This window comes from Muscardinus avellanarius (genome assembly GCF_963383645.1).
Source record: "Muscardinus avellanarius genome assembly, chromosome: 15".
In the NCBI taxonomy this organism is placed as follows: Eukaryota; Metazoa; Chordata; class Mammalia; order Rodentia; family Gliridae; genus Muscardinus; species Muscardinus avellanarius.
Genome location: NC_137801.1, coordinates 84,137,251 through 84,154,340, shown reverse-complemented (window position 1 = coordinate 84,154,340; position 17,090 = coordinate 84,137,251). Strand labels below are relative to the sequence as shown.

Here is a 17,090-nt window from a genome sequence, read left to right as displayed (position 1 = left end):
GTTAGGGCAGACCCTTGGTCTGATCTGGAAATAGCATTTCTGGCCTCCTTTCTTCATCTGCCTCCTCTGTCTTCCTTTATCCCTCCCTAAGGGTCTGCTCACTCTGTCTACCAACTGGCTTTAGAGTCCTTCCATATTTTATAAATTCTGTTAAGGAGATACTGTAGCCAGGAATATTTATATTTAAAACAAGAACCAGAGAAAATAACATTCTTAAGACAAAATAAGAAATGTGGGAAATGAAAGAACTTCAGGTAACATCAGCCCCACTCCTAGGTTGTGCATGTGCAGTGTGTGTGTGTGTGTGTGTGTGTGTGTGTGTGTGTGTGTGTGTGAGAGAGAGAGAGAGAGAGAGACAGACAGACAGACAGACAGACAGACAGACATTAGCATCCACGTGCCCAGCTCCTACTATAATTTAGGGACAGGGTCAAGGAGCTCTGCCTAGTAAGTGGGCAAGCAGTCGCCTATTTCCATATCTAGGACATCTGGGCATCTGGGTGTTTTATTTTACAGTCTCTATCCATGCATGCTTTTTCTCTCATTTTCAGATGAAACAATTTTGAATTTCTCTAAGGAAACTACTTGAAAAACTTAATAGCATAGGATGAAAACATGGAATTTGGTGTCAGAAAGACACAGACGGCAACCTCAGCCCTTTGCTTTCTACTGGGGGGGACCTTGGTCTTGACTTTTACGGGTCTCAGTTTTCTCCCCTGTAAAGAGGTTTATGGGGAGGGTTATATGCGATGGCAAGATGTGAAAGAGAGCCATAGGAGACTGTCAGTCTGTGAATGGAAATACCTTCTCCTTCCCAAGGCAGTCCACATGACTACTGACAGGATATTTTGTCAACTACAGGGAGAAGGGAGTGGAGTCTTGTTGTCTTAAAGCTAGTTTCTGTAATAGATGAATGTTGGTTTCTACACTGGATTAGAAAATTTTAGCTCATGCTCTCATTTTGTCTCTATAGAAAAAAATTAAAAAGAGATCTGAGATGGAGGGGCAGTGGAATCTCAATGTGTGCCCAGCTTTCTTTGCATGAGGGAAAGCTTACCTGGCTGGCCTGTAAGGCTCTTTTTCAGATGTGAAAGTGGGTCTTCAATAGAGTGAGAATAACCAGCAGTTGCTACAACGCTCTAGCACCCACAGAGCCTTTCTGTTACTCAGAATAGTCAAGGCGATGCTGCTGAAACAAATGGCCCCCAAATCTTAGTGTCTTGACTGGGGGAATTACCAGATCAATAACGTGAACAGGTTTGTGGCTCTTGTTATGTCTGGCAAACTTGGTTTCTAATTTACGGGTTTTTCCCAGAGCAGCGTAGGGCTTCCAACTTTCATTTTCTTTTTCTTTTTTATATTGGTGTGTGGTAATTACACATTACAATGAGGTTCAAAACAAGAAATACAAGCAGCCAATGAATATATGAGAAAAAAAAAAAAACCCTGCAGCATCGTTAGCCATCGGGGAGACGCAAATAAAAAAGACAACTAGAATGCCAGTCATCAAGAATACAGACAACAATAGATGCTGGTGAAGATGTGGAGAAATAGGAACCCTTTAAACACTGTTGGTGGGACTGCAAACTAGTACAGCTTAGGGTATTAGTATGGAGGGTCCTCAAAAGATTGGGAATGGAACCGCTATGTGACCCAGCCATACCGCTCTTGGGGACCTTCCCAAAGGAAGTGAAGTTAGAATAGTAAAGGGATACATGCATATGCATGCTTTTAAAGCTTCCAATTTTTTCATCTGACTTCTCAGTAGTTACCCGCCTCAGGGAATTACTTGATTTTTGTACTTGATTTCCCTCATCTGAAAATGAAATACTAATCCCTACCTCGAAGGCACTCAGCTCAGGGTCTGGCATGAGCCGACTCCCTATGATCAGCTACTGTGGTGACTATTTTTCAAGAGTGCACTATTTTTTTGATTCGTATGTGCAGCTCTTCAACCTGCAGGAAGTTCACACACTTTTAAGGCCCGAGTTAACTTTTTTTTGTGTGTGTGTGCATAAAATGATGGTGCACCTATTTTGAATTTTTTGATGTCAGATTCGAAGTATAGTACAGATATTGGCTTTCTGTGTTTGAACTAATTCTTCTTACTTTCAGGTAGTGGGCTTCTATTACATTTCTTTCACATATATTTTTCACATTTTGTTACTTCTTTGTATGTATATTGTTAGGCATTTTGCTGTGTGAGTAATTTTTCCCCCTAATATAAAACCCATCCCTACTGTCTCTATTGCTGAGTTGGTATGCCATATGTCTTAGGTAGCCAGGAACTTAGCCGAGATAATCCTATTTTTGTGTTTTTCAACTTTATTTCGGGGGTGCCGGGGATTGAACCCGGGGCCTCACACATGGTTGTGTGTACTCTACCACTGAGTTAGGTCCCCAATCCCTTTTCTACTTTAAACAATAAATTGTTCTCTCCCATCCTTCAATCTCTTTCTCTTATGTTTTGAACCTCTACCCCTTTCTCAGTTCTAGAGTCTTGATAGAATTATGGTGTTGAGATTATGGGCAGGCCAACAAAAAAGAAAGTTAAAAACAAATGAACTAACCAAGTTAATTCCCCCCATGTGTTATTGCGAAAATCGGGTATACGTCTTACGCTAAATTCCCGGCAGCTTTCTGAAATGAGATTTCATTTGGTAAATGGTTCCCAAGGGAAGTAAAGGGGATTTTCTTTTTATGGAAGGAGTCTTGGGAAACAGTCTCTCCTTTTGAATACGAGTGGTTCCTTGGAGAATGTTTACACTGGGTTTAAGGAGTTCAGGAACCAAGAAGGGCTCCCGTCCTAACCCTTGTTCCTTTTCCTGTAGTGCTGGGGATTGAACCCACAAGTTTCACACATACTAGGCAAGCACCACGCCATATCCCCAGCCCGTTGTCTTTTATGTGGAGACAGGATTTCATCAAATTGATCAGGCGGGCCTCAAATTTATGACCTTCCTGTCTCAGCCTCCTAAGTAGCTAGGATTATAGGCAGGTGCCACCACGCCTGGCTGGGTTAAGCCTTTTTGAAGAGAGCTTGGGAATTTCTCACTGGCCCTTGGTGGTGTTAGAATCAGGCTTGTGAAGGGTCCTTTGTAAAAGTGCAGGGCGTGTCACCACATTTATATAATTATGATGTGATATTTTTGTGCCCCAAAGATGTAAAAGGAACAGGGATACAACACTCACCAAGAAAATACAGACACGGACTTTGATGGGGTTTGGGGCGATTATTGTCAAATTCATTTAGTTTTACTTTTATTTTGTCTTGCCGTTTATTATTCTCTATCCCTCCCCCCCCTTCTTTTAAAAATCAGAAATGCGTCTCACTGTGAAGAAATGTCCATTGAGCTCAGGGTTTTTGAGAACACAGAAGCTTCCTTGCCGTTCATCTCGTACTCGCAAATTCTAACCTTGTCAGCCTCCGGGGCATTAGTGTGCCCCGACCTGAGGGAGTTCACCCGGAACAACACTGATGTGAAGATTCAGTGGTACAAGGTACGGCTTTAAAAATACCATTTCATTAAAATGTGCTTTGCCAGCCATAGAAAAGATGTGTAACACCCATTTCAGAAGACAATGCATCCACTTTTATTTATAAGTATATAATGTATTATATCCCTAGATGTTTAAAAAATGTACGTATGTTAAACAATTTAAGGATGTCTATAAGTAATATGTTCTGTTAGTCTTTAAGTGGTGGGGGTACAGTTACTCAAGACAGTATTTGTAAAGACAGAAAGTGAATCCACAGTAAATCACAACTGAAGAGAATAGCTTTGCATATTGTCATTTGTTTATAAAAAAACACCTGGTAGTTCATGTAAAAAAATTTATACATGTTAAGGAACTTTACTTTTTAGCACATGACATTTAGCTTTTGGGTTAAAGGAGTAAATATAAACACAATCTTTCCCTTATTTTGTTGAATAAATATCAAATGTTTCAATGGTGCTCAGCTCGGTTATAGGAAAGTGAAATAAAATAGTGGGTTCCTCTGTAGACTACGCATTGACAAATGCCAGCCTTCGCCAGCTCCCGCCTCCACCTGTCTTTATGTAACTCCAGAGCTAAGGATAGTTTTCACTGTTTTAAATGTTTGGGGAAAACAATTGAAAGAAGAATATCTCAACATGTGACCACTACCTAAAATTCAAATTTCATTGTCCATAAATAAAGTTTCACTGGGACACAGCCACGTCGATTTCCTCCTCTATGCTTGTGTCTCTTCCTTCCTTCCTTCCTTCCTTCCTTCCTTCCTTCCTTCCTTCCTTCCTTCCTTTCTTTCTTTCTTTCTTTTTTTGTGGTACTGGGGTTTGAACTCAAGGAAATTCTACCTCTGAGCTACACCCCAAGCTCTTTTTATTTTATTTTTTATTTTGAAACTAGTCTTGCTAAGTTGGTGAAGGTGACCTTCAACCTATGATCGGTTGACTCAGATGTATACCACCATGTCTGGCCCCTAAAATATGTCTTCTCTGGCCTTTTCCTGACAGTGTTTACCAACCTCTGACATAGACTAGAGGCTGGTATTGAAAAGTATAGTTCTATCATTTATAGGTTGACCGGTTGACTGCTATTGTATGTTATGTATTTTATGACATCAATTTACCATCGAGAACTTTGAAATGATTTTCTGAAAGTAGAGAAAAGTAGCTGTCTCCTATAACTAAGCCCATTCAGCAGGCGGAGGGCCTTATTTTTGAAAGAAGGCCTTTGGTTTTAGAAAGAGCACACAGAAGACAAATGAGAGATTCGACCTGGAGAGGAAAGGCATGGATTTGAAGGAAACGGGGCTGGGTTGGAAACCTTATTTCTTCATTTCGCCATGGCCCAGTTATTCCCCCTCTTGAATGGCAGTCAGTAATTCCCATGAGCTGGGATTGTTCTGAAGATAAAATGATGGGTGTGTACGAGACACTTGGCTTATACAACACTCGATGGGACATAAATGGTGCCGGCCAAGGCTACCAGGGTGGTGCGGGGCAATATTTGTCCCTCTATAACGAAGGTCATCACTACTGAGCGTGTTGTACCCCGGGAAGCAGGGACTGTTCCTCCCTCCCCTTTCTAGATGACCAGAGGAGGAAGGAACTTATCCAAAGGTCACGCAACGGGTCGGTGGTGAAGCCCCAAACCTGACCCCACTCCTCACGCCATAGCTTGTGGACCTACTAATTTTGGACGACTAATTCTAGAAAACAATGATATCCCTCCTTTTAATTAAATGTACTAGGAAGCAGTACTTCCTGAGCCATGAGGCTCAGCTTTGTCTGCGTTCCCCTTCAGAACGAGACTCTGAAATGACTCGTTTGACTACTGTATGCTTTGGCTCAGCCCCATTTTGAAAGAGTCGTTCCTGAGGACACGGTGTGCTCGTTAGGGTGTTTTCTTCAACCCTGCTCTACTTCTCCTATTTTACTGGTTATATTTGAGGGGTCTGTTCTTCAGAGAGCCCACAGAGCTTCATGTCCGTTTAGAAAGTGCAGCCTCGCCTATCCAATTTAATTTATTTCCTCTGTTGTATTAACTCTTAAAATAGAAATGATTTTTTTTGGGATACGGAATATTGAATTCAGTTTTCTATCTCTGAGCCACACTCCCAGCCCTTTTGATTTTTTTTTTTTTAATTTTGAAACAGGGTCTTGCTAAGTTGCTAAGGTGGGCCTCAAACCTGAGATCCTCTTGTCTCAGCCTCCCTAGTACTGGGATTACAGGTATGCGCCGCCACCATACCTGGCTTTAAAATGATTTTTAAAGCAACTGCTACATTATCTTTTCTGATGTTGTCTAAGTTATCATGACTATTTAATAGTGATTTTCCTAAGGTTGGTAGGAAGCACTTAGGCCATAAATGTGTTTATATTTTTAAAAAAAATTTTATTGGTGCATTATAGTCATACATCTTATATTTGTATTTTAAATAGTCTTTTTTCAAAGAAGAGCTTATCTCTTTTTTTTCCCTTTTTTTATGGTACTGGGGTTCCTGGAAACTCTTCTATTTCCGGGCTACACTCCCAGACCTATTTTATATTTTTATTTGGAAACAGGGTCTCTTAAGCCAGCACTGTTGGCTTCGAACCTGTGCCATCCTTCTGTCTCTGCTTCCCAAGCCTGGGGATTACAAGCATGCGCCACCACACTTGGCAAAGAAGAGCTTATCTCCTTTCCCCGTTTGTGCTTAAACAAACATGCTTTAAATTGTTTATTGTGGCTAAACAAATCCAGCCATTTTACTTGTCTTACGTGCTAAAAAATTTCTTTTCTCAAAGATATAGCTAAAAAATGTGCCCCCAGTACAAAATAGGCAAATAAATACCGGGGCAATACTTGGGTTGAAAATTCAACATTGGTTAATAATGACGATGTGATTCGTAGCTTTTGAGAAATGTAGTAGTATATAAGGTAACCATAGAATATCATTTCCCTTAAGGATTCTGTCCTTTTAGACAACGATAATAAGAAGTTTGTAAGTGTGAGGCCAACCACGCACCTACTCATACACGATGTGTCCGTGGAGGACGCGGGCTATTACAAATGTGTTCTGACATTTGCCCACGAAGGCACGCAGTACAACGTCACTAGGAATATTAAACTCCGCCTCAACGGTAAGTACTTGATATCAAGGCAGCGGTCCTTCCCAGGCTAAGTACATGCGTAAAAGCAAATTGGGTTCACAGAGAAGACTTTGGATATTTTAGGCAAGAAGGGTGAAGTAAAACGGTCATGAGAACTCTCCCAAAGCATCAGGCACAACAAAACATGTGGGTGACACTTTGAAAAGGATAGTTGAGGGTATTGGGAAGAGAGGGGGGTGATTCATAGGGTGATTCATACGGGTCTGAAAGGGAGGGTAAAGTTGACCACTAGAGGGCGCCCATTGCTGGGTTCTTAGGATGGTCTCTTTGGAGATTCCCTGCTGGAAGGTTGGCACCTATCCGGCTGATGGTCAGAACATGGCAGCCATAACTATGTAAACTTCTAGGAAATTAGCATTTTATTGGGTTTTTCAAGTAGAAGGCTGGGCTCTGGCATATCCAGCGGAAATTGCCATGTTTTTTCTTTTTTTCTTTTTGTCTTTCTTAAGTTGTGTCGAGTTGCCCTTGCTATAGGGTGAGTAACACTTAACTGAAATGCTTGGGACCAGAAATCTTTAGATTTTTGCTTTCATAGCTTGGAATATTTGCATATACGTAATGAGACGTCTTGAGGATGGGGCCCAAATCTAAAGAGGAAATTAACGTATCTTATGTACGGCTTATAAACACAACTGGAAAGTAATTTGATATAAAATCTTAAATAAGTCTATGTACGGAACAAATAGGGATAGAGCTTTCTACTTGTGACACGGTGTTGATGCTCAAAAAGTTTTAGATTTTGAAATACTTTGGATTTTGGATTTTCGGATGAGGGATGCTCACCCTTTGCTAAGATTAATTATACTTGAAAATAATGTCCTGCACATGTTTGTCTAGTGTTTAACACGGGCTCAACATTTACTCCCTAATTCCTTGGTGCAGGACACAGAGCTGGGTGTGGGGATATAAAAGTGCGTGAGCCTTAGACTCTGCCCCGGAAAGAGCTTACGTTTCTTATACACTGGATGATACACCTGGAATGTGCCACATTTCTTATAGACTGAGTAATACAGCTGGATTCTGTTAAGGGAACTTCAGAGAGTCCCCTTATTCCGAAATATATTAAGGTTTAGAAACATATCAAAGTTAAATAATTGGTCTATGCGGGAAAAGATTTTTCCCACAGACTGCAGAGGTTCACTTTTAGTCTAAGGAACTTCACATCTTTCATGAATTGAAGGCTCTAGATTACATTTTTTAACTGTTCCGCGAGAATTCCTTCCTGTGAATTCCTCTCTCCGCCATGCCCAGTGCCTTCCTGACCGTCCTGTTCATGCGATTCTGCACAGGAACACCAGGGGGCGGCAGACCTACGTACTCCTGCTGCCCAGTGGTTCTCAAAGGGTGTACCCGGGGACCAGCCTCAGCTGGGTACGCCTTACACACGCAGAGTCTCAGGTCCCATGTGCACCTACCAGATTGGAAACTGGGCATTGATTGAGGAGTTGCAGCCAGCGTTTCACAAGCCCTCCTCCCAAGCTGCACCTTCAAGTTTGAGAACCACCGAGAGGTCCAGTGCTGGGAAATTGTTTCTCTCCCTGGGTTGCCCCAGCCTCCACAGAGGCTGAGAGGAGGCAGAGCCTCTGGCCCTATTTGAGAAGCTCCTCGGGCCGTTCTGTCATGCCGCCCAATGCTTGCTCACGTGAGGATTTCAAAGTACTCTTTAGCAGAAGAAACACGGATGATAGGACCAGTCAGAGAGAGCTCCCGGCCGCCATGCTTTTCCCAGCCCTCCTTTCTGACCCATGACAGGTGCCCAGCCTGTTCAAGCAGGGTCTGCTCGCTTGGAGACCCACCTTTGCCTCCCCAAAGAGCTCATCTCAATTAAACGGCCTCAGTGGCCAAGCTGGGTTATTAGATTTCTCACCCTGTGAGGGAGAGCCTTCCAAACAGGCGGCTCCCAGCCCCTATGCCTGCTCTGGAAGGAGTGAACGAATCTTCAGTGTCCTGCAGGAGGCGTTGGAGGGGGCGAGGGGAGACCCTTGGCTACGGCCCGTCCTCTGGACTTCGACATGTGTCCAGGAAGTCTGGGAAGGGAATGGTTAATTGTTTATCACAGAGCCAAGAACAAGGGCCATGGTCAGAGGAATGCGTGACTGGTCGCTTCCAGTAAGATCCCCGCTGGGAAATGCATCGGCCAAAGATGCTCACTGCTTGGAGGGCTCGTTTCCCGTACCAGCTGACGCTCCCAAGGAGGGGCCAAGCTGTCCGGGATAACTCAATCCGTCCCACAGCGGAACCCAAAGTTCTGCTTGGAGTCTTTTCTAACGGAGTCTCTTTTCCTTATATCTTTCTCAGAAAGAAAAGAGGAGGTCATTCCTGTGATGATTTCCCCTCTCCACACCATCCCGGCATCTCTGGGTAAGGCTTCAAGCATGGTGCCACCCACCTGCCTGAGAGGAGCCTGTGTCCCAGGGTCAGGGGCCCTGGGCCCTGTGTCTGCTGACGGGCGACACTTGTCCCTGCAGGGTGTGCTGTGTCCGTGGAGAACTTAGAACCCCAGTGTGTGGCTGAGATTCTAAGTGGGAGGGAAGGTTTTCCTTTGTCGGACAAATGGCATTACTTCAAAGCAAGAGAACTCTGCTCCCTGAAAATCCTGCCTACAAACGTTTAAATGTAACCAGCTGAACTTTTTTCCTTTCCTTTTTTTTTTTTTTGGTACTGGGGAGATTGAACTCGCGGCATTCTACCTCCAGCCTACACGCCCAGCACTTCTGATTTTTAGATAGGATCTTTCTAGGTTGCTCAGAATCTTGCTTAGAGTCTGGTCTCAGATCTGTGATCGTCCTGTTCCAGCCTCTCCAGTACGGGAGTGACTGGGATTGCTGGGATTACGGGTGTGTGTCATCACACCTGGCTTAACAAGCGGACCATTTTGGCAGCTGCAGGAAAGGGTTAACCACACGGAACCCTTATAAAGCCACACCTTTAATCTTTTTAAAAGAGTTTATGTTACCAAAGCATGACTGATGTTTTGCATCCAAGGTCTACTTGTTCGGCAAAGCCCCCAGTAGCTGGTACCTCACGCAGTCTTCTTGGTACCTAATGAGCTTCTGAGTTGGTTTAATGGTAGGATGAAAATGACCATTTTTTGCTTTCAAGTTTCCCTCTTTCACCTCATTTTGGCGCAGGCCATTCTAGTCAGCACACTTGTGGGCGGTTCCCAGTGGTGGTTGGTGAGCTTGCAAGTGTTCTAATGGCCACTGTTGCTGGTGGTAAGGCTGGGATTGCACACGGTGCTGATTTCTCATGGGAAGCTCCTGTTAAGTCCCCACATCAACTCTGCACGAAGACTTTATTTCTCCCACTTTCCACAAGAAAGAGCCACGCAGGAAGTCATGGTAGCTTGGTGAAACTAAAACAAAACTCTCCGGCCCTGGTTGGGGCACAGACTCACGTTTGTGCGTCTGAGAAACCCACACCCTTGGAATGCTTCTTTCTGTATAATGGCTTTGTGGGTCCAATGGATGCTCATTCATCAAGCGCTGGTTGCAGGATCTTTAAAAAAAAAATATTTGCATTTTACTTCTTTTCGGTGTTGGGTTTAAATTTTAAGCTTGAAGGCCATAGAAGAGGAAGGCTTTTGAGCAGTTTCTGGGACTGCGGGATGCTGTGTGAGTTTCGGCCCACGTGGCCACCTTGGCTCTGGGGACGGCTGCTCCGAGTGCAGGGTGCTGGTGTGCCTGACGATGCTCCTGGATCCCGGTGCCACAGCTCCTTGGTGCCCCTGCTGAGTGGAACCCAGTCCTGACCAGTTGATTCAAATGCACTGCAGTGCTCGGTAGAGTCAAGTCACCCAAATTCAAGGGCCTGCTGTGGCTGGGGGAGTATTTAAAGTCATTTAAGGATGAAGGAGTGCGGGCATGTTGAACCCATGGGGTCAGGTGCGTTAAAAGGCATGGGCCCAGGAGGAAGAAATGCCCGGCTGGGTTGTTCTTTTCTCTCTTTTTCTTGGGTGACTTAGGAAGTAAAATAACTGTGACGGAGGTGGAGATCCAGCACCAGCACGTCACAGAACTGTAGAGGGCGCCATCCTTAGGAAAGGTAGTTGGAAAAGGTAGTTGGTTTTTAGCCGGGCAGGTGACACACGCTTGTAATCCCAGCATTCCGGAGGCTGACAAGAGGATCGCGGTTCTCAGACGGCCTCAGCTACTTAGTGAGGCCCTCCGCAACTTAGTGAGACCCAGTTTCAAATGAAAGAATAAAAAAACTAGGGCAGGGGGTGTAGCTCGGAGGTCAAATGCCCCCGGGGTTCCATCCTCAGACCCGCAAAAAAAAAAAAAAAAAAAAAAAATAAAGCTGGGGGTGTACCTTGGAGGTAGAATGCCCCTGGGTTCCATCCCTAGTACTGTTAAAAAATAAAAAAGGGGAAAAAAAAAAACAGAAAAAGAAAGAAAGAAACTATAGCTATTTTTTTTTTAAAAGCGTCACTCCTACATGAAAGCCATCTTGGAACGAGAGTTCCCTGGGGGAATGTTAGAGTTGAGACCAGAAATGGGCAAAGAAAAGAAGTCGTCACATGCGTCTGGACTTTTGGAAGGCAGTAGAATCGGTTGCGAGGGACGCAGCCCTTGAAATCACAGTGGCCCCCGGAGCCGGGGGACCGAGGGAAGCCATTTGCACACGTCTGGGTTTTTACCCGCTCTGAGGACCCGCTGAAGGCTGGGGAGGTCCCTAGAGAAGGTTAAAGCTCTCTGCGAACAGAATCATTTGCGAAATGATCATTGGGAAATCACTGGGAAATGATTTTCCTTTTCAGACAGGAACTGGCCAGGGAGGGGAGTTTGAGAGAGTGAGGAGGGGTCCCGCTTAGGCCTATGGGTGGCCGTGAGGAGTCAAGCTGGGTTCTGATGGCTGATGCGTTGTGTCTACACAGGTTCAAGACTGACAATCCCCTGCAAGGTGTTTCTGGGAGCCGGCACGCCTTTAGACACCCTGCTATGGTGGACGGCTAACAGCACGTTGATACAAAGAGCCTACCCGGGAGGCCGAGTGAGTGAGGGGCAGCGCCAGTAAGTGCCAGGGTCTTCTGTTTTGAGACTCTGTCGTCTTCGCTGTTGCTTTTGGACATAACGTCACACTCGCCTTATCGGTACCCCATAAGGTACTTATCGGTACCTTATCGGTACTTACAGTAAAAGTAATGTTTGGCGTACGTGTTTCAAGCTGTGGAAGTTTAGAAATTTTTTTTGTTTGTTTCTAAGTCTCAAACCCAGGGACGTTCTTCTTCCAAGCTGCACCCCTCAGCCCTATTTTTAAATTTTTTAATAAAAATTTAATTAGTATTAAATTTTAATTATTTAAGCTGGGCGTGATGGTGCACGCTTGTAATCCCCGCGCTTGGGAGGCAGAGACAGGAGGATCGCGCAAGTTCGAAGCCAGCCTTGCTGGCTTAAGAGACCCTGTTTCCAAATAAAAATATAAAAAATAGGTGTCTGGGAGCGTAGCCCGGAGGTAGAAGGGCTTCCAGGAACCCTGGTACCACCAAAAATAAATTTTAATTATTTAACTAAAAATTATGTTTTTAAAAAATTTTATTTTGAAACAGGGTCTTGCTAGGTTGATGAGAGTCTCACTAACTTGCTGAGGCTGTCCTCGAACCTCTGATCCTTCTGTCTCAGCCTCCCAAGTACTGGGATCACAGACATGTGCCACCACACCCAGCTTAGAATTTTAAGAATTGAATTTGTTTTAAAGAAAAAACACTATCAAACATTTTCTAGACCTGTTTGAATTGAGACGCAGTATGGATGTTGTACTTTATAGCTGTTTAAATATTTGTATCTTGATTTTCTGCAGGTTTAAAAATTATTTTGGTGTTAATACTTTTTATTACTTACTCTGCAGCTTCACTCTCAAATATATTCATAATTAAAGTCATAAAACTTGTCATGGTGGGGCATACTTATAATCCTAGTATTTGAGCCGGGCGTGGTGGTGCGCGCTTGTAATCCCCACACTTGGGAGGCGGAGACAGGAGGATCGCTCAGGTTTGAAGCCAGCCGCGCTGGCTTAAGAGATCCTGTCTCCAAAAATAAAATAGTTCTGGGAGTGTAGACCGGAGGTAGAAGGACTTCCAGGAACCCCAGTACCACCACCACCACCACCACAAAAAAAAAAAAAAAAAAAAAATCCTAGTATTTGGAAGCCTGAGACAGGAGGATTGCAGGCTCAAGGCCAGTGTGTAGTAACTTTTAGTTAGAGTCTGTTTTGAAATAAAAACATAAAGAAGGGCTAGAAGTGTACTTCAGAGGTAGAGCGCCCCTGTGTTCAATTCCCAGTAGCCCCACCCTAAAGTTGTAAAGACTTAGAACTACCCCCTGGGCTTTGTACTGGTGTCTTTTCTATTTGTTAGGCAACTGTGGACTATCACAGTCTCTAAAGAAAATTAACAATAAAAGAAAGAATTCCGCTCTCCTACGCATTTATCTCTAGAAAATGTTTTCTCACCTAGAAAGTAGATCAGACTTTCTAAATGGGACCCATGTATGCGTGAGAAAAGGAGCCCATTCGGTGCTCCCAACTGTAAAGTGTTATTTTTTAAATTATAGTTTTGATGTTTTGCATTGGCCTGAACTTTTGCTCGCCTAGCTTTTGTCTTTTGTGAAAGGCTTATCAAAAAAGTTCTTTCTGGACGCAATATAGCTGATTAAAAGTGATGTGGGGTTAGCATAATCGTATGCTTGCCAGGCTTTATTGCGAAAGACTGGTCACAGCCAAATGCCTCATGTCGGTTACTCAGACTGTTAGTTTACTTAAAGGAACACATTTTCCCCCTCCAGATAAAGCAAAAGTAGTCCCAGTGAGACCAACCACTCCATGATGATAGTTTTTCTTTTTCTTTTCTTGATATGGGGAATTGAACCCAGGAATATTCTATTTCCAACCTCTATTCCCAGACCCTTAAACAATTTGCTTAAAAATATTTTGAAATAGGATCTCACTAAATGGCGGAGGGTCTCGCTAAGTTGCTAAGGCTGGTCTTGAACCTGCAATCTTCCTGTCTCAGGCTCCCAGTACTGGGATCACAGGCAGGCACCACATGGCTTCATGATATTTTCATTCATGAGAATGGAGAGTAGTGTCTTCAGTCTCCACTCACATTATAACTTGCAGCTCTCCTGGCTCCAGCCCTTCTCCGGGGCTCATCTGGACTTGAGATTCCAGAGCTAGATTTACTAATGGGGTGGAATCCTTAGAACTCCCTACTCTTCCATATGTGAATAATTTATTGATGAGTCAAGTTTCCCTGATACTAGATGTTTCTGGCTCTTGGATCGTTGTTCATCCAGGGGCTTGAAAAAAAAAAAAGAAGGTTTCACCTGGTGGTACACATCTGTAATACCAGTACTTAAGAGGCTGAGAATGGAGGACTGTGGGTTTGAAGCCAGCCTCAGCAGCTTAGTGTGAGACCCTGTTTCAAAACAAAAAGGATGCTTGGAGTGTAGCTCGGATGTAGAACATCCTGGGTTCAATCCCTAGTACCATTACACACACACACACACACACACACACACACACACACACACACACTCCATCATCCAAAGCAAAATAAGAATGTAAGTTCTCTTTGTAACAAGTGATCTTTTAGAGGCAGCAGCTTCTTCAATGATGCTCTGTCCTACAGAAAACAGGCTTAGAAAATATCTCAAAGAAGTAACCAACAGGGTGACAAGTTCTCAGAACTTTATGACACGGGAGGTCACTTTCAGTTCAGTGGAGGCTGCTGTTTTGAGAACCCTCTGATGCCGGTGTGTACCTCTGTTTAAGTGGATGCTTCCTCACCCAGGGAATACTCAGAAAACGATGAGAACTACATTGAAGTGCCCCTGGTTTTTGATCCCGTCACAAGAGAGGATTTGCATACAGATTTTAAATGTGTTGTCCACAATACACTGAGTCTTCAGACCCTACAGACCACAGTCAAAGAAGGTACGTATTTTGGGGACAGTACTGTGGGAAGCCACGTATTAAATGTCCTGTGTGCGTGAGACAAAGGGTTCTCTAGAAAATTCCTTGGGGGACCTTCCATGGCTCGTTTGTGGAATATGGAAAGCAAACCTCCCACTTTTTAAGATTTTAGGGGGAGGCATATGGTAGAGACTGGACACTGGGAGATTTTTGGAAAACATTGCTCGGTGTTGAACCTTTAACTGCCCTTTGTCCCTGCATGGTTTTGCCATGAGCCGCCCGGGCTAACTGTCCTTACACGGCCTCTGGAAGAGGGCAAATTAGTCTTTATCTTGAAGTAGGAACATTCCATCCTGTAATAGCTAGGGACGGAAAGACCCTGGGGTTCAGTGAGCTTTAAAGACAAAGCCATTAGGTGACCGGGAGCCAGTGCAAGGCTATCTAGCCAAAGCAACCCCTTGTCTATTGAAACACATTCCAAAAATAAAAAAAAAACAAAACCCCAAGGTCACTAGTTTTGACCAGATTGATTTCTTCTCCATGTTTAAACAGTGAACAGGAAAGGGAGGTGCGGTTAATATCATATCTGTTGACAGTTCCCAAGGGCAATGGCCCAGAAACCCAAAGCATTTCTCAGCAGGAATCTCTGGGAGGTCTCAGAGCAGGCTAGCGGCAGCTGGTTAAGCACCAGCTGCTGCACATCTGCGAGGGAGGAAATGGTAGATGCCCTTTGCACTGGAAAGCTGACGATTGGGCCAAGCATCAGGAGAGGCAACCTGGCAAACGTCTCCAGCTGAGCTCCGTGCACTCCAGAAATTCACCCCCGGGGCCACTTGTTAAAAACGTAGATCCTTGATTATTGTCCCCAGATTGTCCCAAATTTTCCTGGGTCCACTGAGGGCCATACTTCCCAAGCGCCTTCACACTGACGTGTGAGAGGGAGGATGTCTGTGTACAGGGTGGCATTTCAGATTATTTCTATGGCGTGAAGCCAGGGGGAGAAGATGGTGAGATGGTTACTGTACAGATTTGAAAATAGGGGGTCCCATACAAAGCATTTTGCACCCTCTGGGCATCAGATTAAGCAAAGAAAGATGAGTCTGTCTGGTCCTGATGCTGGAAGGCTTTACCATTTTTCATCATCTTTGTCCTGTCTCTGTGTGTCCTTTGCTGGGCGGGCCATGATTCCAGGGGACACAGGCTGAGCCCCTGTCAGGACGAAGGGACATATTCAACTGGCTGCTCAGAAAATCACAGCTTCACCCACTGTGGTGGTGCACTCTTGTAATCCCAGTACTTGGAAGGCTGAGACAGGAGGATCGCAGGTTCACGCCCAACCTCACCAACTTAGTGAGGGCCTCTGCAGTTTAGTGGGACTTTGTTTCCAAGTTAAAAAAAAAAAAGGGGGAAGGAGGTATAGCTTAAAGGTAGAATGCCTCTCTTGGATTCAACTCTTAGCAATACACAGACAATCATAAATAAATAAATATTACAACCTCATTTGTTTCTAATCCATTTGGAATCTTAAGGTGTAGGAATGTTCTAGAGAATCAGGTTGAGAGTACATCGAGGCCTAGATGCTTAACAAGATTCTGGCAAATAATAGCTTAAAAATGTGGAATTCTGGCCACATCAACAATGCGTCTAATAACACTCTGTTCCCAAATTTACTTTTTAACTTTTTGTTTACAGTGTCTCCCTATATTTTCACAAAACAAGGCTGCCTAGGGAGAGACCGTAATATCTGGATCTGAGCAATAACCTTGCCACCCAAGGCCCTTGATTCAAAGTTTGTTTTCATTTGTTTCTTGATAAAATCTTCATGGCAACCATTGCTCACTGGAAAAGAGTGTATTGTTCCTCTGCCAAACTGCAGATGGCAGACTGTGGTGTAAACAGACGACATATTCCTGGTCTTGCTATCGGGAACATGCTTTCTGGAAATCGGGGCACATTTACCAGGAGAAATAAACTCGAGTACTTTTCTTCTCTGCAAACCTGGCCCGCTTTGCAGTGAGACACTGTTCCATCCTCACCTGACCACATGCCTCTGTTCTCCCTACAGCCTCCTCCACGTTCTCCTGGGCCATGGTGCTGGCCCCCCTGTCGCTGGTCTTCTTGGTGTTGGGGGGAATGTGGATGTACAGACGGTTTAAACACAGAGCTGAGAAACATAGGGTCTGACTGCGGAGAAGCCGGGCCACTGAGACTTTCCATCCTTTCTGAGCTCAATAAAGGAAACGTAATAGTGCTAACCTGACCCCTGTCGTTTCCTACGGAGGCGGCCGTGTCTTTTTCAACGACTCGCTCCTTGTCTTCGGTGGTTGGACAAAGCTGCTGTGTTTGTCGTTGGTTTGTAGGAAAGGACTGAAGTCTTAGGGTCCATTCTTTTCCCCCTGGAAATCTGAATGGTGGGAGCAGATGTGCAGGTAGGTGGACATAAGTATCTCTCTGCTACTTGAGACCTATTTAAAAGGTGGCATTATGCACACGGTAGAGCTTTACACAGCCACGGAGAAGAAGAAAATGGCGTCATCT

General features: G+C 44.3%; 1 protein-coding gene across 1 annotated transcript in view; it reads left to right on the top strand.

Moving 5' to 3' along the window:
* Window positions 1-16,736, top strand: part of IL1R2 (interleukin 1 receptor type 2) — a gene marked incomplete at both ends in the record, with an annotated part of 45,941 nt that extends 29,205 nt beyond the window's left edge. Inside the window, 6 exons of the mRNA XM_080711424.1 lie at window positions 3,321-3,501; window positions 6,437-6,611; window positions 8,940-9,002; window positions 11,518-11,653; window positions 14,431-14,573; window positions 16,618-16,736. Coding sequence (XP_080567550.1) covers window positions 3,321-3,501; window positions 6,437-6,611; window positions 8,940-9,002; window positions 11,518-11,653; window positions 14,431-14,573; window positions 16,618-16,736 — 817 coding nt within the window. The remainder of the gene's footprint in view (window positions 1-3,320; window positions 3,502-6,436; window positions 6,612-8,939; window positions 9,003-11,517; window positions 11,654-14,430; window positions 14,574-16,617) is intronic.
* Between the last annotated feature and the right edge of the window lie 354 nt (window positions 16,737-17,090).